The sequence below is a fragment of the Cupressus sempervirens genome, chromosome 7 (genome assembly GCF_028749045.1).
Source record: "Cupressus sempervirens isolate cs-2001-9-10 chromosome 7, ASM2874904v1, whole genome shotgun sequence".
NCBI classification, from domain to species: domain Eukaryota; kingdom Viridiplantae; phylum Streptophyta; class Pinopsida; order Cupressales; family Cupressaceae; genus Cupressus; species Cupressus sempervirens.
The window spans coordinates 675,185,626-675,210,401 of NC_143124.1; the positions used below are offsets into that span (position 1 = coordinate 675,185,626).

A 24,776-nucleotide genomic window follows, 5' to 3' on the forward strand; every position below is an offset into this window, starting at 1 on the left:
AAGAAATAATGTTAGAATAAAGTATCTCAGGGTTGATTTTCACAAAAGCTTAGTTGGGAAACCTATAGAGCAAAAAGAATACAGGATTGGATAGCTTTCTTATCACTATTAAATAGATGTAACAGAGCAGAATTATAGGATTGGAAAACCCAGAGAATCCTAAGTGGTCTGCTTGTCACTCTAGTGATTCTTTTTTAGTGAAATTTAGCGCAATGGCATTACAGATTAGAAATGGAAGCACATGGAAAGTATCCTGAAACACTTAATCATAAGCATCCTCAAAACTAAGACTTATGTGCCATACTAGATTTTATTAGCTGAAATAAGTACTTTTCCTTTGGAAGCATCAAGAACGGTCAGATTGGTAAACCATAAGGTACTTAAAAAGGCTCATACTATGGAGAATTTCCACTGGCTCAAGATAGTTATTGAAGAAGAGCTGAGAAAAAGGAAGAATGGGTTAGTAAAACAAAATGAAAAGTGGATGAATAGATGGAATATTAATAAGGAGTGCCCAAATATAAATGAGACAACAAGAAGTCCTTAAAAGAAATATTGATGACTGCCGCGTGATTAAAGAAAATTGGCTGGAAAAAACCTCAACATAACAAACAGATTTCCCCAGTTAAGGATAGTGTGAAACCAATAGATGGTCAACACCTAAAGAGAAGTTGGAAATAACAACAGGCACATTTTGCAATGATAGTGCAGTAGAGACAGAATGACACTACATTATGAAGTGTTCGGCCTGCAACACTTGTATCAATTATGAAGGCACCATGTCTAAGGAGGCAAGGTTGGACAACACTGCAAACCTTTTTATCAAGATCCACTTTAGAAAATACCACATCAAGAAGAACTTACAAACTTCCTAAGGCTATGGTGCCCTTGTGTCTCAAGGCTAGGTTTGCATGTCACTTCTTTGTTGCTGCTCTTGGTCCCATAGGCTGCTTTGATATCATAGACATTATTAAAATCTTTCATTTCATTTCACTGCAAGATAAGAATGTGAAATATGCATTACATCAAAATAAGAAACATTTTTATTACTAGTGCATTGTTAACTCGGTTACCATCTGCCAATGCAAACTATGAGAGAATTTAAGACATTTTGTGGTTTTCAATTTGGTCTTTTCCTTATTGAATTTGAGTAGAAATTTTTAATTTGAAATACTCGCATGGTAAAATTTGATTACAGCCCTCAGGCTTTATTATCTTTCTCACATGTGACAACAGCTGCACTTGCTGCTTTGCTTAGCCCTCTTCTCTCAAGTTCGTTGACAAACATATCCATGTTAGATTGATCAATTCTGTAAGGAGTGTGAATTTCAGAAGGAAATGACCGGGAAGAAACCTCCTCCCTATACTCTGAAAGAGCTTTATTTATCACATCCCCTATTCTTGCATATTGCTTACAAAACTTGGGTGTAACCTACAAGGAAGATGATAATTGTCAAAACAAACTTTCAATAAAGATTAATATCTACTTATTTCTAACCTTTCATGTCTCCTCTTACATGATATAAAACAGGTGTTACTAAAAACAATAATATTAGACAAAAGAAAGCCTGGACAAATGGCATTACACTTGCACAGAAAAAATGAATCAAAAGGAAAACAGCCCAGCTCTTACCTTGGCATGGTGCGGATGTTGCATCATGCCCAGCAAATCATGATATACTAAGACCTGAATTCAAACCCAACATCAGATATGAGAAGAACCACCTTGAGAGGGAAGAAAAAATGCTTATGCTACTTCAGATCATCCTCAGGCATGAGATGCATTTTTTAACAAACACATACAAACAACGTTAAATTTCCATCTCTTACTGAAAAGGTTAATGAAATTTTAAAAATTATCTGTTCATAAAGATGAAGATGGTATATCAATTCTTAACATATCCACACACGAAAGAGCTATTGAACCTTAACTCTGGCATTTAAAAGATAAAAGAGAGGAGCATTCCTATTATTTGCTTGCATTATTCTGCAGCAAAATGTAGCCAATGTCTGTTTGGGCAACATCTCAGAATAATGTATCACCAAGCATGCAATTTGCTATTTCATTTGACTGCACTAACATAAACTTATACCAAAAGCACAAAAAGTCTTCTTTCAGAAGTTAATTGTATGGGTACCTGGCCACTACAAGATGGCCCTGCTCCAATTCCAATGGTAGGGATTTGAAGAGCAGAAGTCACGGCTGCTGCCACAGGGGATGGCATACATTCTAGTACAACTGAGAAGCAGCCAGCATCCTGCAAAGCAAGCGCACTTTCCAGAACCTGCACAGAAGATAATCAATACATACTGTCATGCACACACCTAGGTGATAAGACCGAAACACAACTTTCAGTGCTATCTGATAAAATTTCAGTGAGCATACCTTTATTGCACTTTCAGCAGTTTTACCCTGAGGACGAAAGCCACCAAGAACACTTATTGCCTGTGGGGTAAGCCCCACATGCCCCATCACTGCAATGCCTGCCTCAACTATAGCTTGAGCTGCCATTACCCTGGACAATGCACCTCCTTCAAGTTTTATTGCATCCATGCCACCCTCCTTCAATATCTTGATTGCAGTTCCCACTGCCTACCAGACACACATATTACCACGGATCTTACAAATTATAGCTGAGAGAATATTGCAGTCCTAATAAGCTCAATTAATCACAGCAAACATATTAGTTTTATAATGAAAATGAAAATGAAAATGATTGTGTGACCTAAAAAGCCGGCAGAGACATCTAAACAATTGCAATATGAATTCACTGAATACAGTTCATTCACTCCAACACAAGATTTGAAAGAAACAAACCCATAATTCTACACAAAATTTATCACCCCACCTGCTCTGTGCTCTTTTCATAGCTTCCAAATGGCAAATCACCAACAAGAAGGGGTCGTCTTGCTCCACGGGCAACTGCTTGACAGTGGAGCAGCATATCCTCTATGGTAACAGGTAAAGTTGTATCATGCCCATGCACCACCATTCCTTCAAATATAGAAAAGAAAGTGGTATCTGAATATGTTTCATCAGAGGAAGCCCAAATAAGAAAGAGCTTATTCAAGAATAGAATGTTTAATCATAAACTACTCTCACCAGCTGAATCTCCTACTAAACAAATATCAATGCCTGCCTGATCAACATGAACTGCTGATGGATAATCATAAGCTGTAACCATTGTGATTGGCTCTCCTTTTGCATATTTTTCAGAGAGATGCTTCAAAGTTATCCTCTTCCAGGGAGATTGGGATTTAGGTCCTCCATAAATAGTATTTTCTGGAAGATTGGACATGCAGCGCACATCCAACAAGCTTGACGAACGAACCCTATCCTTCTCGAATTTGCATGGATTTTGACAAAAATGATGTATTCTTTTTGTATTAACTGTTATCATCTTCTCTTTTGGCAATGAAGGGCTACAACGTATGGCATGAGACTGTGGTAATGACTCAAGTAAACAACCAGCCATGAAATTTGAGCTTTGCAGCTTTGTGACCATTTCAAGCAGTACCTAAGCAAGGAAGCAATTGTCCTGAAACAAAAAAAAGCTTAAAATAAACAATTTATTAAGACCAGAATCAAGGTACAATGTAAAGTAATATAGTTACAAAGAGTTTCCATCTATTTTACTATAATACAATCACAACACATGTTTACACGTGAGTTTTGAATCTTGAGAACTCAAAATTTAAAGCCACCTTATGATATTATTTTTCATTTAAAACATTTTTTCCCATAAGCTGTGAGGTGAGAGCCCACTCCCTCTTAACTAATCATAAAGGAAAAAGAGTTACAGAAGAGCCATCATGCAGGAAGAAACGAAAAAACTGGATAGAAGCAGATAAGAACAAAACCCAGAAGAAGAGAAAGAACCAAAAAGAGATGGAAGAAACAAATAAACATTCAACGCCTGTTACAGTAGGAAGCTAACAGCTAAAATCACAATGCCAAAATGAAACTAAACTCTACTCTTCCGAGAAAGGAGAGCATCCATAGTCCACTGGGATCCCTCCTCAACATCTTTCTTGCCTCCGATTCGAGGTTTTCAGCCTCTGACTTCCTCCCTTTCATCTTCTTAGAAGCACTATAGTCTAGTTTGGATTTTCTGCTCACAGTCTAACAAATCCTACACCTTCATGGAGGTGCCACCACAGAATCACAATCAAAGTAAGGATTCAAATCCTCCATAACTGGAAAAGTACCTTCTGAATACGAACCTCCCTCCTCTGCCTCTGATGGACAATCAGAATTATTATCAAGCACAAAAATAACAGATCATGGGATTGGCATCGGAAGACACTCTGGGGAAGAAGGTTTCAGAAGCTGAACAAGAGCAGTCTCCAAACTGGAGAGGAACTCCATAAATTTGCCATGATTTCTGCAAATGAAATCGGCATCCAGAGAGCCAAGCTTCTTAACTTTCAAAACATATTTATCAACCAGTTCAACACAGATATTATTATACAAATAGCATGTTTCAAGAGTCAAGACCAACCTCATTTATTCTATTTTAACAGCCATTCTTCTGATATAGCAGAAAGCATAGACTTGTGAAGTGTGCTGAGTCCTGATAATATAATTACTCCAGATAATTCTGGAAATTTGTGATTCACAACATCCAAAAGACACAAGTGTGAACCACATTTAAAGGACCAATGGGCTCTTGCATTGGTTCTATTTCAATATTCTCTTATTGATGAAATGATAAAACAACATATATTCTTGCACCAGCCTTTTTTGCATTCAAACACTCATGGTAAGCACCTCTTATTTTATTTTAACTCTCAAGGCTCAAGACTTAAACCACAAAATACAAAAATTGGCTCATTCAATTTTCAATGATGATTATCTAAGAGATGCACCGGCGTGCTACAGACACAAATGATTTCTACAAAGTGGGTAGACACCTGTTAATCTTTGGTGGTCTAGGGATTACACCAAATCATAGGATGGATCACCGCCCCCCTACAAATGGTAAAGGCCCAATAGTCTCACCATCAGATTAATGTTTACTCAAGTCAAGCAATGCAGAGATTTCATTATGTCCTGATGAGGCATGTTGTGGTGAGTCGACAACAAGCAAGTGCCTAAGAACAATATGTTGTATGGGAAAAGAGATCGTAGACTAGTCTTGATCAATCCTTCTTCCATGCAACATTAGAATATGAAGAGGCCAAATGCATTGTGCTTGGCCACTATTCTCAACTTCAAGCAAGAGCCAAGTTGTTTGGGCTCTATTCTTTTGTTGTGAGTACATGGCTATTTCGGCTTTGGTGGGATTCAACCCTTACCCTATTTCGCTCTTTGTATTACTTACTTGGATCTGGCAAATCAAAGCATCATCTTTGTTTGCAATTATAATTACTATTCAGCAATAAATTGCATGTATTCGTGATTGTTCTCTCATGATTGATGAATGGTCTATGTAATTGATGTTTGATTTATCATATACTAATTGACATTTCCATACTCTTCGCTTGGCAATTCTGAAACACCCTCATACTCTTTGCCATTGGCAATCCACTGTTCCTAAACCATACATAGTATGACATACTGGTTGTATGACCTAACTGCTACATTGTATGATTTTTTTGTTGCACTGTACAGAAGCCTACCTTCATCGTATCGACTCCCTACCTTCTAAGACTCACCATACGGTAGCCCAAAGAAACACTATATGAATTCCATGTGTTGTCTACCGTACAACTCTGTCTACTCCACCGGATGACCTTGATTTCTCTTCTAGCTTGACATGCATACCGTAAGGGGATCATCGATAGCAAATCTTGTCCACAAGGTCTTACCACTTGATCATACTAGCTTGCAAGTACGCCAAGAATAGAAATCTAGGTGGGAACATTACAATATTAAATTAGAATCTATAGCCCATATTAATCAACATAAGCCCTAATTAGGTTTTTCATAACCACCCGCTACAAGTATTAAATACTCACCGAATTACAATTAAGCACCACTATGTCAGCCAATAGAAAAATCACATTGCCTTCACGGACCAATAAGAAAATTCAAATCCATAACAACCGGATAAGGATGAATGACACATGGACCAATGCAAAGAGAGCTCATTGTAGACAATGCCACCTCATCACCTTGGGAAATGTGCTCCTTATCCTCATCATCTTTCACATTGAATGATCTGGACATAATTTTGTCAAATTGTATCCATGTGACACTTGGCATGCTTTTATGGATTGAGGATATGGCTGCCACCTCAACAAACTTATCTTTAAAACTTGATAAATACCCTTTAACTTGCTGATGAGAATTCATTTGCTATTCCTTCATTTATGGCTCATCCTTCCAATTGCTCTGTAATGTCCTCAATTTAGCAGGTTCCGATAGCTTGGCACCATAGGTGACAGGGGTGCTAATGATTTTGGTGGCATAGGTAATTATAGGGATGCTGGTACAGGTTCTGATATTGACAGGGAGGCTAGGGAGACACTAAGGGATCTTGCACAATGTCAACATCATGTTGTCAATAATCTGTAGCAACTATCTAAGACTTTGTAGCACAATTCTCTCCCTAGAGGACGGAGCAGAGATAGAGGGATTAGGAGCATTTCAGTTAGCTCTCACAAGTCTAGAGATGAGGACAAGCCACAACGACCTACCTTTTTGAGACCTGTGTCTAATGTGGCTAGTATTGAGACTAAGGTTGTACCTATTGTTGATGATATGGTAGCCCATTATGCTAAGTGGGATGCTCTACTACAGTCTATTAAGCAAAATCTAAACTTTGATAGATTCTTGGCACAGAAGCAAGAGCACAATAGAGGTAGGCCTGCACCTGAGAGACAAAGGCCTAGACGAACTAATTTGAAGTAAGCAACCAACAAGATGACCTTGACTCACTTTGATGGCAGTGGAAAGATTACAGCAAGAGCTTGGATACATAAGCTCGACACTTATCTCTCTTTACATCCCATGACTAAAGAGAATGCCATTCACTTTGTTGTGGTGCATTTGGACGGGTTAGCACATGACTAGTGGTACCATGGGCTAGTTTCACTACATCATTATCAAATAGTATGCTACCAAGGATTTGTTGATAGGCTAGTAGAGAGATCTGATAGAAAGGACCCTGAGACTTATTTCTAAGAGCTAGCATAGTTGAGACAGCTAGGGGGGCTTGAGGCATTTACTTGTGAGTTTCAGCATCTATCTATGATGGTGTATGACATTTCAAAGAGGAGAGGGGTTATGCTATTTGTGGAGGGATTAGTTGAGCCTCTCAGAGGGTGGGTTAAGTCCTTGGATCCACCTACATTGCTTCCTTGAGATGTCTACTCCATGAAGAAAGTTTGCTTCCAACCCTTCTACTTCATCCCATGATAATAAGGTATCCCCTAAGAAAGATGACAAATCTGATTCTAAGAGACCTATGGCAGAACCTTTAGATCTAGAGACTATTAATGATCTAAGGAGGAGACAAGTTTTTACTGTAGTGGCTTGAATGATGAAAAACATGATTGCCCTTTGAAGCCTAAGGGTAAAAAAAGGATAATGGAGTGGTTCTATAATGAGGAAGAGAGTTTTTATTTTTTAGAACAGTCAGCTGATAATGAACAAGAGACAACAAGCAATGGTGATGAAGTGATTAATGGTTCTAAGCTTAAGGTGGTATACATTTCTAGAATTATAAAGGATGGTGCATTTAGGATGTGTGGTCTCTTGGTAGGGCAACATGTTATCGCTCTACTTGATACAAGTGCTACTCACAATTTCATTGATTCACATTTGGTCTCTGAGAGGGGAATTAAGACAAAAGAGTTTGAGGTCCTTAGAGTGCAGGCAATTGATGATTACACTCTTAAGTGTAACAATATGATTTATGAGCTTGCCATGAAGTTGTATAACTATTCTTTCAAGGCATATTTTTATGTGGTAGGCATGGGCATCATTGATGTGGTTCTTGGTATGAGTTGTTTACACACCACAAGACATTTATCTCAACACCAAGAAGATAGAGATGAGGTTCATTAAGGATGGTAAAAATCACATCCTTAAAGCTAATACAAATAGCAATATGAAGTTGATTTCTTTCAAAAGGTTGTAGTGTCTTGTTGATCATGATACAGTTGATTGGGCAACAGGGTGTAGGATGTTGCCTACATTTAATGGGACATAAAAACCAGCCTACTATCCAGATATGCAACAGCTTAGAATTAAATACTCTATAAAGTATTTAATGGCTTACCACCTAGCAAGCCACCTAATAGAGGGATAGAGCACATTATTGAGCTAAAGGAGGGCACTAAGCCTGTTATAATCACTCCTTATCAACACCCTAAGCAGCTAGAAGATGAGATAGAGAACATAATTCAAGAGCTGCTCACTATGGGATATATTAGGTGGAGTAAATCCCCTTTTGCTTCATCAGTTGTTTTTGGTAAAGAAAAAGGATGGTATGCTCAAAATGTGCATAGATTACCTGATGTTGAATAGAAGGACTACTAAGAACAAGTATCCTATTCCATGCTTTGATGAGCTTATAGATGAGATGCATGGGGCATGTTACTTGTCCAAAATTGATTTGAGATCAGGATATCATCATATTAGAGTCAGAAAGCAGGATGTGGGGGAGACAATATTTAGGTGTCACTTTGATCACTTTGAGTTCTTAGTCATGCCATTTGGTTTGACTAATGCCCCAACTACATTCCAGTTTATTGTGAGTATAGTCTTTCATAACCATCTGAGGAAGTTTTTTCTAGTGTTCGTTGATGATATACTTGTGTATAGTAAGACATGGGATGATCATGTGGTACACCAAGATACAATGTTGGATATTCTTGATAGGGCTTCCTTGTATACCAAGGAGTCCAAGTGTGCATAAGATATGACAAAGTTGCTCTATCTTGGACATATTATCAGTGCAGAGGGAGTTCACATGGATCCTGATACGGTCTGTGCTATATTAGATTTGCCTATATTAGAGAACTTTACACAACTCATAGGTTTCATTGGGTTGTGTGCATTTTATCACAAGTTTGTGGTAGGTTTCTCGTCATACAACTCTCCTTACTGATCTATCCCGTAACAGCGCATTTGAGTGGACTTCTCAGGCACAAGAGTGGTTTGAGAAGTTCAAACAAATTATGACATCATGCCCAATGTTACTAGTACCAAACTTTTTGGGGTCATTTGAGTTGCATTGTGATGCCTCCGATGAGGGCATTGGTGTCATTCTTTCCCAGGATCGCCGTTCCATTGCATTTGAGAGAAGGGAGCTCAAGGATCGTGAGAGATCATTTACTGTGCATGATAAGGAGATGTTGGCCATTATTCATGTCTTGGCCAAATTCAAGCAATACTTAGTTGCTAGCAAATTTTGCATCAAAAACAGATCATAATAGCGTAAAGCATTTCCTTGGACAATAGGATCTTAATAAGAGGCAACAATAGTGGGTTAGAAAACTTCAATCCTATGATTTTAATATTTCCTATATTAAGGGTGCACAGGATGTAGTTGTTGACAAATTTTCATGGAGACCCCACTTGTGTGTTTATAGAGATATTTGAGGAATGGAGACGCTTGGTCATTACAGAGTATGCCAGTGATCAGTGAGCAACTAGTAGTGTTGATGGTAGCATAGTTCAAAATCTCGTTCTTTGTCATTTATCAATGAGGCAAAAAAATGTTTCTCGCAAATATCAAAGATAAAGTGGTAACTTCTCAAGAAAATATCGAGAATTTTTAAAATGACTTCAATTTAATTTAAAATATTACTTTTTTGCAAAATTCAATAAGTAGATGCATCTAATGAGTTAGAAAATGAATAAATAAACCAAGCAAGCTGATCTAGATATACATAAATGCAATAAGTAACAAAATAAGCTTGAAAAGCGCTTCAAATCCGCTTTGATTCCCCTCCTAATCCACTTGCAATTGCTCTAGATCGCTGCCACACACTATTTTCCTCCTAAACCCTTCTCCACTCTCCAAAACGCTGAACACTGCAAATGATAACTATTTTTGCATCTTGCTAGGCATCCTGGTTTTATTGGTGAAGCCTGTGAGAAGTTGTTTAATTATCATTGAGAAGTGGCAAGTTTATCGTCTCAAAAATCTCGCACAAAAACTATGTGGTTTCTTGCAAGCCTCAGCTTCTCATGAGAATTCACTATATCAGCAATATACTTGCACGATTTTGAACTATGGATGGCAATATTTAGGACAATAGATATAACCTTGCAAATGAGTTGATCATCTACAAAGGGAGGATTCTACTCATCCCTAGATCACATTACGAAGTAATTGGTAAAATACTTGCTTGTTATTAACAGAGACCGAGAGGTCATTATATACAAAAGAATGGAATGATGTTTCCTTAGAAAACGATCGTAAAGAATAGAAACATTTTATTCTAGCTGAACGAAAGCTAAAAAAGCTACAACTCACTAAATATTAGAAACATTGTAATATTCACAATAGATTACCATTAACTAATAATAGACATTTATCTATTATCATAATACCCTCCCTTGATGGTTAATCTATCTACAACACCAAGCTATCCTCTGAATTTGACAAGCTCATCAGGACCAAGAGGCTTGGTGAGAATGTCTGTAGTTTGATCTGAGGTAGGAACATACTGCAAATCTATTGTCCTGTCTTCAACCAGTTGTCATATGTAGTGATAGTGAACATACACATGCTTGGTTCGCTCATGGAAGACTAAATTTTGCACTAAATTGATAACGCCTTCGTTATCAACAAACAGAGTAGTCGGCCCTGTTGGTGACATCTGCATATCCTCAAGCATCCAACGAAGCTAAACAATTTCACATCCTGCCTTAACAGTACCTCTGTATTCGGCCTCTATAAACGAGAGAGAAACTGCCCGTTGCTTCTTACTGGCCCATGTGACTGCATCGGATCCCAAATTGAACACATATCCAGAAGTTGACTTTTATCGTCAATCAAGCCTGCCCAATCTGAATCTGTGAACCCATTGAGTCTAGGAGTAGAACTTCAAAAGTATAGAAGTCCATAATTTGAAGTGTTGTTAACATAATGAAGCACACGCTTTGCTGTCATCCAATGATCAGCCTTAGCATTTGTCATAAAGCGAGAGATATAGTTGACTACGAAGTTGATATCACGCCTAGTAGTAGAGAGGTAGATGAGGTTGCCTACTAGTTGCCTATATGTAGTATCATCAACGGAAGGAGAATCAGACTTGGCAAATAACTTGAGACCTTTCTCCATAGGTGTAGATGTAGGCTTGCAATCCTGCATATGGAATTTGTCTAATAGAGCCTTGGCATATTTGGACTGAGAGATGAATATACCAAAAGACTATTGTCAAACCTCAACACCTAGGCAATAATGCATGAGCCCAAGGTCAGTCATATCAAAAGATAAGCATAAATTTTGTTTGATTCCTTGAATCAAAGATGTCGAACTGTCAATGGTGATCAAATCGTCCACATAAATGACCAGAAGGATAATGTCACTGTCAGTAGTCTTGATGTACAACTTTGAGTCTAAAGAACTCCTCTAGAAGTCTTGATCACTAAGGTACTTATCTATTTTTATGTACCATGCCCAAGGGGCCTGCGCTAAGCCATAGAGAGCTTTTACCAATCTGAGAACCTAATGATCTTTACTAGCAACCTTGAAACTAGGAGGTTATGTCATGTAGACCTCTTCGTGGAGATCACCATTCAAGAAAACACTCTTTACGTCCATTTGATAGACCTTCCAGCCAAACTGTGCTGCCATGGCTAGAACTAATCTAATTGTGCTCATCTTTGCAGTAGGAGAAAAGGTTTCCTCATTATCAATGCCCTAATGCTGAGAAAAGGCCTTCACAACTAAATGAGCTTTGTACTTATCCAAAGTATCATCTGATTTGTATTAGATTTTATAAACCCATTTGCAGCCAATGGGTTTGTTGTCCTGCATTTTATCACCACAAAATGTTGGCAATAGCATGAAACTTTTTCAAGCTAGTTTCGTGTATCTCTAAGTTTGAATTTGATATTCAATTGTTTAATATTGATCGATCAATCAACTCCAATTCGTATATCAAATTGTTTTACTAAAGGTTTTTGTCAAATCTTTTTCGTTTTGCTTTCTGTCAAACCTATGCTTGATTTTTGAGGCCTTCATTGTCATTTTCTTTGTTTTTAAATTTGTATTTGTTGTTTTTTTACTCCTTTGGTTTCACTCGTGTCATGCCTTTCAGTTTTCCCTTCGATTTGGTCTAACCTAGAGCGTAATAGAAATTGTCAATCAAGGGTTATGGTCATTTTAGTACCTTGAAAGTGGACTTTTTTGATGCAACAGCACGAATTAAAAATATCATGTTATGTTTTCAATTTAACATTCACTTTTTGAAAAATATAACTTAAATTCACTTTATATTATGTTTTTAAGTTACTATATCATTTAATTTTTCACTTAAAGTCACTATATAAACTATATAGTTTCAATTTAATTTTTGATTTTTAAATCAAATGCTCATTTAAATGTTACTTTTTAAATGATATTTATGTGTTATTTTTTAATATGATATATAAATATTGTTTGTCTCATTAAAGTAACCAATGCGTTATAGGGGAGGATTCAAGAGGGATAAGCTACTGGCTCTGTGGGACGACGTTTGCCTAGTGATCATGAAATACCTTACATTGGAAAACAGGTTTGGAGTTTACTACTACTATCACTTTCCCCTGCTCAATCATTTTAGAAAGAGGGATTTCATTTCTATTCCGTTTTTTCTTTTACATTCTCTGGAGGATATAGTTGGTGATGTTAAGGAAAAAAGGAGTAAGGGTCAAAATTTTAGCATTATCCACCAACGCCTTATTTTTAGACTATATCAATTCCACCTTGCCCTCTGTCCCCCTAGGGTTATAGTGGTTGATAACCAGTGCCACCACTGGAATTCCCCCCTCCCTCGAGCATTAGCACAAGTACCAAAATCTACACCCCATGACCCTCCGCTAGCGGAGATAATAAAAAAAAGAAAAAATCAAAGTCGGCCATTGATAATAAAAAAAAGAAAAAATCAAAGTCGGCCATTGAACAAAAGGGTTATAAAAAAATTAAGGTTGAAAAACCTATGGAGGTGGAAGTTGAGGATTCGAAAGAGGAGGGAGGAGGAAAGGGTAGGAGGTCAGGAAGGCTTGCTAAAACCCAAGCTAGGTATAAACAAAAGTCCAAAAGATATAGGGTAGAAGAGGAGGAAGAGGAGAGTTCGGAGAACAATGAAAGGGAGTTGAAGGAGGAGAATTTCTTTGACTTCGAGAGAAAAAGAGAAAGGGAAAAAAGAAAAAAGTGAGAACTCGGTGGATAATACCCAAGTGTCTGCTGGTAATATCCAGGCATCGGCTGGTAAAGACATTACCACCGAGACTCATGTGTCGGCCAGCTTCACTCTCCAGCCCATTACTTTCTGCAAGGACAGTAACAAAGTGGACACCCCATCACAATTTCCTCTCCGGTTAAGAAAAAATGTAATGTCTTTACTAACCCTCAACTTTTGCAAGATGAAAACCAACTGGCAACGACTAATGAGGGGACTGGAAAGGTGGATAAAGAAAGTAAGAAAAAAGAAGAGGAATAAAATGAAAAGACTGCACAGCTAGAAACAAAAGTCAAAACCTTGGAGGAGGGATTCTACACATTCTCTAAATTTGCACTGAAGGTCACTCATGCAGCTGCTACCACCCTCCAATTGCTGGCACAGGAGAAGGATGACTTGGGGATGTACATGGAAGATAATAAGCTCCTCTATAAGTTTTTTGCTGATGACTAGGCTCGAGTTCTTCTAGCCGGGAAAGGAAAGGAAAAAGATGAGAAATAATTTGGCTATTTCTTAGGGGCTCTAATGATCCTGGTTTCTTTTGTTTTCTACTGCTACATAGTTTGCTGGTTTTCAGCTATTACTAAGACTTGGGTTGGCCTATTTATGCCAACAGTTTTTTATTCGGAACTTTAAAGTTTTAGTACTGTAGTTTAGATGTTGTTGTTATTGGTTGTGTGTTGTTTTTGGATCGAGTTGGCTTACTTTTGCCAACAGTGATTATTCTGAACGATTTTAGATGGTTTGATCATTATAAACTTATGTTAGTCTTGCTTACTTCTCGCTGGATTTTGTTGGTTAGTATAGTATATGGCTGTGTTGCCTCTTTTTTATTCTGTAGGTGTTTGCTGGTAGTCTGTTGGTTACCAGCTTTCTTTTTGTAAGGGTCGACCCCCTTGTTTTGGTCGCTTTATATTTCAAAAACATTTTAATGAAATTAAATGAATATATGTTTTTAAAATGGCTTAAAGTCATCAAAAGTGGACATTTTACATGTCATTACATATGAAGTTTAACTTGAAAACATAAGTGTACTTTTTTGATGTCATTACATCAAAAGGATATCAAAAGTGGACCTTTTTGGTGTCATTAGATCAAAAGGTGACTTTTTGTGTCATTGCATCAAAAAAGTGAGATACAACTTAAAATATGCATTGCACCCCAAAAGTTCTGATTTTGACCATATGCATATTTTAAAATGTGTTATGCACTCCAAAAGGTTCAATTTTCTTTGTTGAGAGTTTTAAAAATATGCAAGTTACTCCAAAAGGTCCGATTTTGATCAAAAACATAGTTTAAAACATGCATATCACTCCAAAAGGTCTGATTTTGGAAGAACACGTGTATTTGCTCTCCAAGGACCCGACCTTGCTCATTGTGAGAGATTTACTTGATGGTTTTGCATGAGATCTTCTCTACTAGGGTCGTTTTTGCTTAGCCATGGATTTTCCAACATTGAAAAATGGATTTATCTTGCTAAAAAACTTTTTTTCAAACTCCTTCGAAGGGCACATTTTTGGAAAAATCTTCAAATAAATCTATTTTGAGTGATTTAAATCACATTTTTGTAAGGAAAAGAGGCATTTTGGCATATTCAATCATTGGCAGTACATCAAGGGCCATGTTTTTGCATTTGGAAGTGAAGAACGACTCATATTATGCCTTTTATGAATCACGTTTTTGCTAAAAATGCTCAAAAAATTGGGGTTTTTATCCACTTTTTTGCGTTTCGAAGTCACTTTTTTGTATTTGGATCCATGTATTAGCATTTGGGGAAGTCGTTTTTGCATTTTTTTGCCACGTTTTTGCAAAAACGGCCCAAATTTTTGCATTAAAATGTCATTTTTTGTTCAAAAAATGACATTTCCAGCCCATACCTTTAATCAAGAGGGATTGTTTTTGAGTTTTAAATGCATGATATTGTCTTTGGAGACCATGTATTTGGCACTTTCTTGTCAAATTTGACCTTTATTTCTCATTAATATTTGTTGAATGCAAGTACGGAAAAAGTCAAATTATTGTTTGAGAATCCGGATTTTGAGGAGAATTGGTCTTCAAAGTCTATGATTCTTGCTATTTTGGCTTTTTAACCTCCAAGTAAGTGGACATTTTCAAACTTGCTTATCAATTCATGCTTATCTTGCTATTTCCATGCATATTATGGCTTGTTAATGCACACTTGTCCATATATATGCCATGAAAGGTGCATTTTGCCTTTAAAAATGATGAAAACTCTCATTTTCACACTTTTGGAATTTCCCCAAATTCCAAATTCGAATTTGTGTTGAAATGTTTTGCATCTTAACACATTTGAGTCACTCTCCAAAGGCAAGTTTTTCTTTTGACTTTTTGTGTTTTGTACTTGCTTGCTGGTTTTCTCCACTTTGGAGAAGTTACAAGCTCTTTTCCAAGAACTTGTTGCTTCACTTCATGCGAAAGCATCATCACATTCCACTTCCATTTTCCATGTCACAATGCTTCGCATCTCATTTGACAAATGCGATTACATGTTTTTCATCTCATTTACCATCCGCACATGCATGTAATCTCATTTTCCGCTTCTATTTTCATTCATCTCACTTTCCACATCCATTCACACGACACAATTACACGAAATGTCTTACATGCAATTGCATCTCAAAGGTCCGATTTTGATTAAAAGTCACTTTTTGAAAAGTCAAAAAAATGTCATTTTCATCTTTCATGTACTTTGACTTCACCTTTTCACCAAAGATGACTATAAAGTTCATTCTCCCTCAAATTCCATTTTCCATTTCCATCTCTCCATATGCATTCGCACCTCCATGAGAAAATACATGTTTACAAATCTTCCCATGCTTTGCATCTTATCTTTCATTCGCACTTACATGTAAAAGCTCATTCTTCCATCCACCTTTGCATTCCATCTCATCCTTAATCCCTTGTTACATGTTGCACTTACATGTAATCATTTTTCATGCAATAATGTCTTGAAGACCCTAAGTTACGTTTAAGAATCAACAATCTCCATTTGTACGCATTCCCATGCACCAAACACTTTACTTAAAAAAAGAGTTAAAGGTGTTGATGGAAAGTTATTCCAAGTTTACATCCAGACATTGTCAAGAAGGTTTTCAAAGTGTCAAAGAATCCAGAATGTGCCAATCCACAAAGGATAATTCACGACAACTTGAACGAGAAAAACTTGATCACATCAAGATTTTAAATGACAGCAGACAATTCATCGAAGAGAGTCAAAGGGTATCAAAAGATGCAAGATCATAGTTATCAAGGTGATTGAAGTGGCACAAAATACATGACCTTCTGATCCTCTGATCATCCGAGATAGCATCACCAAGTACAAAGCCTTCTAAGACTATCCCTAAATTCTCTTCTGTCTTTCTTTCTTTCTTTTTTTTCATGTTTGTAATTGAAGAGGAGGTATTACATGAAGATGTGTAATTACATGTAATGTGAGTTACATGTGTATGAAAAGATGTAATGCAAGTTGCATGTGCAGTTGCATGTAACCCTATAATTTATCTTCTCGTTAGACTAGGTCAAAGTTGGTTGAGTTGCTCCCACTTTTTCCTCCACCTTTTTCTCAACTCCTATGCCTATATAAAGGAGTGCCCCCTCATTATAAAAATCATCTTCTATCTTTATCTTTATGCAAGAGAGCTCTGGAGAAATTGTGCTAGCAAAACTTTGTTTGTGTAGCACTATTTTGAGAGAAAAGTGAATACAAAGGAGCATTTGAGACTTAACTTTGATTAAGTGAGATTGTTACTTGTGTGAGTTATAAGCTTTGTCTATAATTCATCTAATTTATCTTTGATTCATGTTATCTTGTGTTCTTGGTAATCGTATCTTGCGAATTGAATATAAGAGAGTTAAGAAGCAATTGGAGTCAAAGCTTTGACCAGGAGAAATTGTGGAAATATATAGCTAGAAGCTTTGTTTGTAGCTTATACTTCTTTCTTAATTCACAAAATAGTTAAGTTATTCTTACTTTTAGGAGTCTTTCTGCCCTAATTGTAAAGTTTTTCCATATAGAAGTATGACTGGACTTTGAGCCAAACCGATACATTTTCAGCTAGCCTTTGAGTTAGTGAAGGTTTATCAGTGTCACTGTTTCTAGCTCTTGATATAAGTGTAGTTAGAGATTCACCCTGCCCATTACTCGCTCTATGAGTAAGTGGATTCTTTCTTGAAAGTTAAGAAGAAAGGATATTGGTAACACTTTTTTTACAAAATCTCTCGACTTCTTACTTACCTTGAGTTGATCCAAGGAATGGCGAGAAGGGGGAGCCTTCCCTTTAAGGTAGGAGAGGCTTTGTCTCACACACTGTGGCTGGTCATCCTATTTTGCGACTGGATTTTACCCAAACTGTCGATTGCAAAATATCCACCCAACAGAGTTTCTTACCTGATGGAAAATTGGAAAGGACCCAGGTGTTATTCTTCAGCAAGCTCTGGTGTTCAAATGTCATGGCATGTTCCCACTTTGGAATTCCTTTAGCCTCAGAATATGTTTGAGGTTCAAACACACTATTAATATTGGCCATGGGAGAAAAGTTAACAGACTGTGTACGGTTGCTCTTTTTCCGAGCAGTTCTCCTATCAATGAGCTCATCATCTTGAAGATCAGCAAGTGTCTTAGCCCACCACTTAGGCCGGAGAGGAGAATGACCAACATCAGTATCAGGAGATGCTTGGTGATTAGGTTCCTCATCAGAAGAATTTGGAGCAAACTCAGGTGAAGCATCTACAAATCGACGTGATCCTACAGGAGAAGCTGGAGGTGTCTGTATAGGGATCACTAGTATAACTGGAGCTGCAAGAGCCCTCCCATTAGGTGGACTTAATGGAAGCCTAACTCCCAAATCACGAGCCTTCATAGGCTGGTTTTTTGGATCAAGAACGAGAGAAATAGGCATGAAAGGCCCTCGCTACTCATCAAAGACTACATCATGACTGTAGATGAGACGAGATGTCTCAATGTTGATCAAGCAACAGGCTTTGTGAGGACTACTATATCTAGCAAGCATGAATTTCTAACTCTTGGCATCAAACTTGGTGCGTGACACATCAAGGATCCAAACAAAAGCAAGGGAGCCAAAAACCTTCAGGTGACTGATTCTGGGCTTGCAACCTAACTAGACCTCTTCCGGAGTTTTACCTTAGACCGCCATAGTGAGTGACCGGTTCAACAGATAAACCATAGTGTTAACTGCTTCTTACCAGAACTTCTTTGGAACATGTCTGTGTTCAAGCATAGATTGAGCCATCTTGGTGATTGTTTTGTTCCCTCATTCAACTACATTGTTCTGTTGTGGTGTGTGAGGTGTGGTTAACTGGCATTTGATGCCATGATTATCCAAGAAGCTAGAGAAATCATTAGAACAAAACTCCCCCCATTGTCTAATCTATGAGTAATAATAGATTTCCCAGACTCTTTTTCAACTAAAGGTTTAAACTTCTAAAATAAAAGAAATGCATCTCATTTCTTTTTAATAAAATACACTCACATTTTTCTACTGAAATCATCAACAAACAACAGAAAATACTTGGATCCAAGAACAGGAGTGGTCATAGGGCCACAGATATCAGCATAAACAAACCGAAGTAACTGAGAAGAGAAGCTCGCCATGAATCGCCACTTGTGAAAGGTGTACGATGTTGCTTCCCAGCCTGGCATGCATCACAAACTCCAAGCTGTTGAGTCTAAATCTCTGGCAATCCAAGAACAAGCTCATCCCGAGCAAGCTGTGAGAGATAATGCACATTTAAGTGTCTATATCGCCGATGCCAAAGTGTGCTAACAGAAGACCGCCAAGCAACCATAGCTAAGTCCTGAGAATCACCAAAATCAGTAAGGCAGAAAAGACCATGTTCCTCAAGACCCACTGCAACAGTAGACTGAGTCACCCGATTAGTGATGGGGCACTGATGTGAATTGAAGGTGACATTCAAGTGTAGAGAATGTCGCAGTAACTAACTGACTGAGACTAGATTTAGTTCCATCATTGGAACATAGTACACATCGAGGAAAATGAGATTCCTCCAACAGATTGAATCTAAATGTTGCCTTTGCTGACAATGGTGTACTCTTCTCCGTCACCAAAAATAAAAGAATCTGTGTAAGGCTGGTAGTCAGTGAACTAGTCTCTACGGGGTGAAGTGATGAGAGCACCTGAATCAATGTACTAGGCAGACGACTTCACATGATCTACAAGTCTTTTAGCCATGAAAGTGTAAAGGCAGATTCTGTCTGCTCAATGTGCTTTGCACTATTCGCTTTGGGTTGCAAACCAGATTGCATAGATTGTGTAGCTAAGCATTTCCGACATTCAACTTTCATATGCCCAAACTTGTGGCAATAGTTGCAATGAATGTTCTTCAAGGAACCGTCTGAAGCTAGAGCAGAAAACTTCTGTTGAGATGACTGCTGAAACTTGCTTTTATCCTTCTGAAAGGATTTAGCAGCAAAGGCTTGCTGTATGGAGTTAGAGCTGGAGCTGCTACCGAACTGTTGTTTCCACCGATCTTGCTAAAGAAGTGTGTAGAGATTGGTGAACTTCAAATCAACACCATAAGACATGATGTTGAGAGTCTCAATAAAATTCTCATAGGACTTTGGTAAACTTCGAAGAGTGATAAGCATAATATCCTCTTCCTCCATTTTTGCAACCGATGGCAAGCAACTGATCACAGATTTCATGATACCTATTCAGGTGAGCTTGGAGCAAGGTTCGCTCATCCATGATAATAGAAAATAGTGTTCTTCAAGAAAAAAGCTCTGCTTTTGTCAGAAGTCTTATGAAGACCTTTGAGATGTGCCCATATCTTAGCAGTTGTCTTGCGGGATGGAATCTGAGAGAGCTGATTATTAGCCACAGATAATTTGAGAAGCATCACTACCTCTCGATTATTTAGATCCCAAATTACCTAATCAGTACTAGGAGCAGTCGGACGCTTCATAACATCCAGAACAATTTGATCAGTATTTTGATATTCAAAAATTGCAATGATCCGCTACTTCCAAGTGCCATAATTTCAAGCATTGAATTTTGAGTTGTGCTCGAGCAAAATGTTTGTCAGAGATGCCATGACACATTTTTCAATGAAAAATGTGGAAATTTGTGAAGGTGCGTTCTTTGAGGCAAAAAAATGGAAGACCCAAAAAATTCAAAGGAAATCCCAGAAGAGAGCTCGAAAAACCCACAAAAAATGTTGTCCGTTTTTGGATCTATTGGCTCGAAAATTGAGGCACAAAAATCGAGGCACCCAGAAAATATGATTGATAATCCAATTGAGCTCTCAAAAAACTCACCAAGAATTTGTAATAAAAAAAATCGAGGTCAAAAATTAGGTGGCAGCCATGAAAGCTTGAATTTGTAGAAAAATGGAGTTTTGGAGGCCAAAAAATTGTGATCTAAGGTTGCAAACAGCCGAGCTAAGGTTGTTTTTGGGCAGAGACGTCAATATAGACAAGTCACGACACAATCTATACCAAAAAAGAGTAAAAAACAACCCTTTTTTTTGAAGAGGTTGTTGGCCGCGCGTTACAAATTGGAGTTGCAAAAAAAAAATGCCTAACTAGCGATTGCAGATGTGTGAGCAAACAAAACGACCCTAGAAGCTCATTATTTGTAGAAGAAAAACAACCAGAAAAAGTTACGATTTGCAGATTTTCCTCAAAAAATCCAAACACGATTTGAAGAATAAAAATTAGATCATGAACTTGAAACACAAACACACAAAACCCTTGACAATTTTCTCAAGAACAGAAATCCTACGGGTTGTAGAGAAAATCTCAAAAATAATTTTGAAAATTTTGAACTAATTTTGAAAGAAATTATAAATTTCTTGAAAAAAATTGAAGTATTGGCTCTGATATCATATTACAAAGTAATTGGTAAAATACTCGTTTGTTATTAACAGAGACTGAGAGGTCATTATATACAAATGAATGGAATGATGTTTCCTTAGGAAACAATCATAAAAAATAGAAACATTCTATTCTAGCTGAAAGAAAGCTAAAAAAGCTACAACTAACTAAGGCTAACTAAATATTAGAAACATTATAATATCTACAATAGATTACAAATAGATTACCATTAACTAATAATAGACATTTATCTATTATTGTAATAGATTAGGTTTTCGGCAAATTGTATTGTGGGCCTTTTATGATTCTCCATTGACTAGACATCCTGAGTTCTTTAAAACCTATAGAAAGATTTAGGAGAGATTCACATGGAAGGACTTGAAGTCAGATGTGCAACAATATGTTAGAGAGTCTGTTTTATCAAAAAAACAAAGAGGAGCATACCTATCCAATAGGTTTATTGCAACTACTTCCCATTGAGAGGAAGTGAGAATGTTTATATAGATGGCTCTTACCAAATTGCCAAAGTAGTGTAGGTTTTTACTGTTCATGACACTGTAGCAGCCAACATAAATTTTGATTTGCAAATGATTCTCTTAATCTTCAACAATCTTCAAATCTTCAAATATATAATCATGAAACCCTGAATAATATCTGTATTTCTTCACCAATATGCACAAATATGACCTCTAAAAGGATGATGTAAAACAATGGCAAGCACAACCAGCAATATCAGTGCAATCTTTCAGCACCTCAAGGCAAAGCTGAGTAATAATGGCTTCCAAGCTCCTTCTGGAGAAACTCATAAAATTCACCAAGTACCAAAGCACAAAAATGATCAATTTTGTATATGAGAATGAGCTCCTAAGTCCCTTTTTATTCATTTTTATGAGAACTCAAACACATTCCTTACCAATGTGGGATAAAAGATATAGTCCCACATATTTTCTTTTGTTTCATTTAAAACTAAGTTACCACATTTGTATGTTGGACCTGAAATTCGGTAGTCAGTTCGTTCAAAATTTGTATGCGGTTCAAATTCGTTGCAAATTTGCTTTTTCTGTGTGTAATTTGCTACCAAATCAGTCAATGGGACCCTGCTCAATTTTCTTAATGACTTCTGTAGAATTTTGAAATTCCAATTCAAATCCAAAACAAATGGCAGCGATTTTGGAGCAACTTTTCCCAATTGTCAGGTCACGTTGACTTTTTAATAATGTTTTTTAATTTATATAAAGTTTCTGCTGCTAAATTTTATAGGCTTTTAACTGTGTTTTGGGACCACACAAGCATCCTTCTGATTACCATTTCGTATAGGCTCCTATGCCTCCTTCAAATAATCGTGTTGTGCCCTGATTATGTTATGCGATTCTATGTTGGCTATGTCATGTTAATGTTCTACTGCATCGGTTATATCCTAGTCATCATTTATGGTCCATGTGGAAGATATATTTGCCGTCCTATTTACTTGTATCTTTGTATTGTTGGGCAAGCACTATGTGGCATTAATGTTTGTTGACATGTCTCACATCTGACACGGTTCCTGATGGATGCAATCCATTCTCTTTTGTGTATGTATCGAGGTCAACAATTCTCAAATTAAAGGCATTGACTCATATATTAAATATGCCATGTGTTATTTGTAAATGCCATCATTTGGATTTCTTAGCAGCAGTTCAATATAGCAGTGTCAAGTCTGTTGAATGAGCAAGAGACAAACGCTCGGGGCTATTATTGAGGGAGTATTATTACCGTGTTGAGATGTTCTGGTTTTCATCGCACTAAGCATAGAAATACAGAGACATTTTTTATATTTGCAGGTTACTATTGATTGATATGCTTTATTGCATTTTGGTTTTGATAAGAATAATGGTCTATGGGATCATAGTTTTGTCATGAGCCTTAACATTATTGTATTTATCGCAGCGAGTCTTAAGAGACTGCAAGCATTTTTTGGATTGAAAAGAATTTATGTATTACAGTATTACAACAACAGTATTTGACCATATTTATTAAAATATTCCAATTGTGAATACTTAGTTAAATGGTTAATATATGCAGTGGTATATTTTGCTAAGAGAGCATTTATATATATATTTTTAAAAGTACTTGTATGGATGAACCCAAAACAAACCTGAATCCAGCCCAAAAAAAGTGTGATCGAAGTTTGAACCCAAATCTCGAACCTGCATCCGTACCAAGATCCAAACCGACAACTTAGATTTAAAATTATATAGCTTTTGTGTTTTTCCATAGTTTTGACTTAGGCATCATTTAAAATATAATTAAGTCACTTTTTGATAAGTCATCACCCCACTGTTCCTTTTAAATAATCATTAAAGTGACTTATTAAATAACTTTATTATAAGTTATTTAATATCATTAATTATACTCATTTTTTAATAATTCCTAAGTCAAGCCATAGACTGCCACTGCACATGGGGTTATGACTGGTCATCAGAAGCCCTGCAAAATTTAGTAACCCTCCTCATTGACTTACTATTAGTAGTAAGTCTTACTATTAATAGTAAATCTTAAGAATCATTCCAAATAAAGGTAGCATAAAACTACAACTCTACAACTCTTAACCCTCATTGACTTAGTAACCCTCCTCATTGACTTACTATTAAAAGTAAGTCTTTAGAATTACTCCAAACGGAGGTAGCAGGAAACTACAAGTGATGGTGTTCTACATTGTATTGTAACTGTCTCTAGTAGCCACTACAAAATCTAGCAACTGCCAGAATAACTAACTTAATATAAATAGTGAGTGGTTAAAACTGCTTCAACAAAGTGCTAATATACCTAGACCTGGTCACTATCTGCTCTGCACCTTGGAGATGTCCCAAATAGCAGGTAACAATGAACCAATATGCCCTCTGTACAAACAACTAGTCCACGAGGGTCACAGTAATGAACTAATCCTATCATCTCGAAGTCACTCAAAAAAAGAGGACATTACAAATGGTGCTAAACTGTTTGATAGAATGGACCAAAGTTTAACTTTAACAACCCCAACGTGTAAAAGGCAAGCAAAATGTTTTGTGAAATCCCTCCGCGAAACCAAACTTTAAAACTTAGAAAAAAGGTCATAAGAACTAAACCATTTGACCAAATGCCTCAATTAGATGCCACAACCTTCGTTAAGAAATGCATAAAAAATGTGGATACAAGGGGGAGTTTGCAGGATGTTTGGTCAAATGTCGTAGAGAAACACCATATGCATTGATTAAATGATGCATACAAATTGTATGTGTTGAAAAATTAAAGAGATTAAATTTCCACAATCCATAGCAATTAAACTGATATATTTCTGGATTTGATTGTGTAAAGATTTTTACCATCAACGTTTCGAATCACACCAAGTGATCCATCATCAGGATGAAGAGAGCAAGAGATGTGTTGAAAAAGTTTTATAAATTGTGAAATCAAATTCACAAATTTTGGCCAAGCATTTTGTGTCAAAATGGGAGTGTTGGAATAATGCATGGAGCAGCCTTGACTTTGAGCATTAATTGTTTGGCAGTATGCCACAATGACATGACACCTCATAAAG

The 24,776-nt window shown here is 37.0% G+C and overlaps 1 protein-coding gene across 1 annotated transcript in view; it reads right to left on the reverse strand.

Moving 5' to 3' along the window:
• Positions 1-1,020: 1,020 nt before the first annotated feature.
• The window catches only part of LOC149548465 (3-methyl-2-oxobutanoate hydroxymethyltransferase 1, mitochondrial-like), a 45,596-nt gene continuing 21,840 nt past the window's right edge, over positions 1,021-24,776 (reverse strand). The window contains exons 2-7 of the mRNA XM_089792525.1: positions 3,104-3,539; positions 2,850-2,995; positions 2,387-2,593; positions 2,139-2,285; positions 1,634-1,687; positions 1,021-1,432 (exon numbers count right to left, since the gene is read on the reverse strand). Of these exons, the coding sequence (XP_089648651.1) occupies positions 1,202-1,432; positions 1,634-1,687; positions 2,139-2,285; positions 2,387-2,593; positions 2,850-2,995; positions 3,104-3,506 (1,188 nt within the window). The 5' untranslated portion in view covers positions 3,507-3,539 and the 3' untranslated portion in view covers positions 1,021-1,201. The remainder of the gene's footprint in view (positions 1,433-1,633; positions 1,688-2,138; positions 2,286-2,386; positions 2,594-2,849; positions 2,996-3,103; positions 3,540-24,776) is intronic.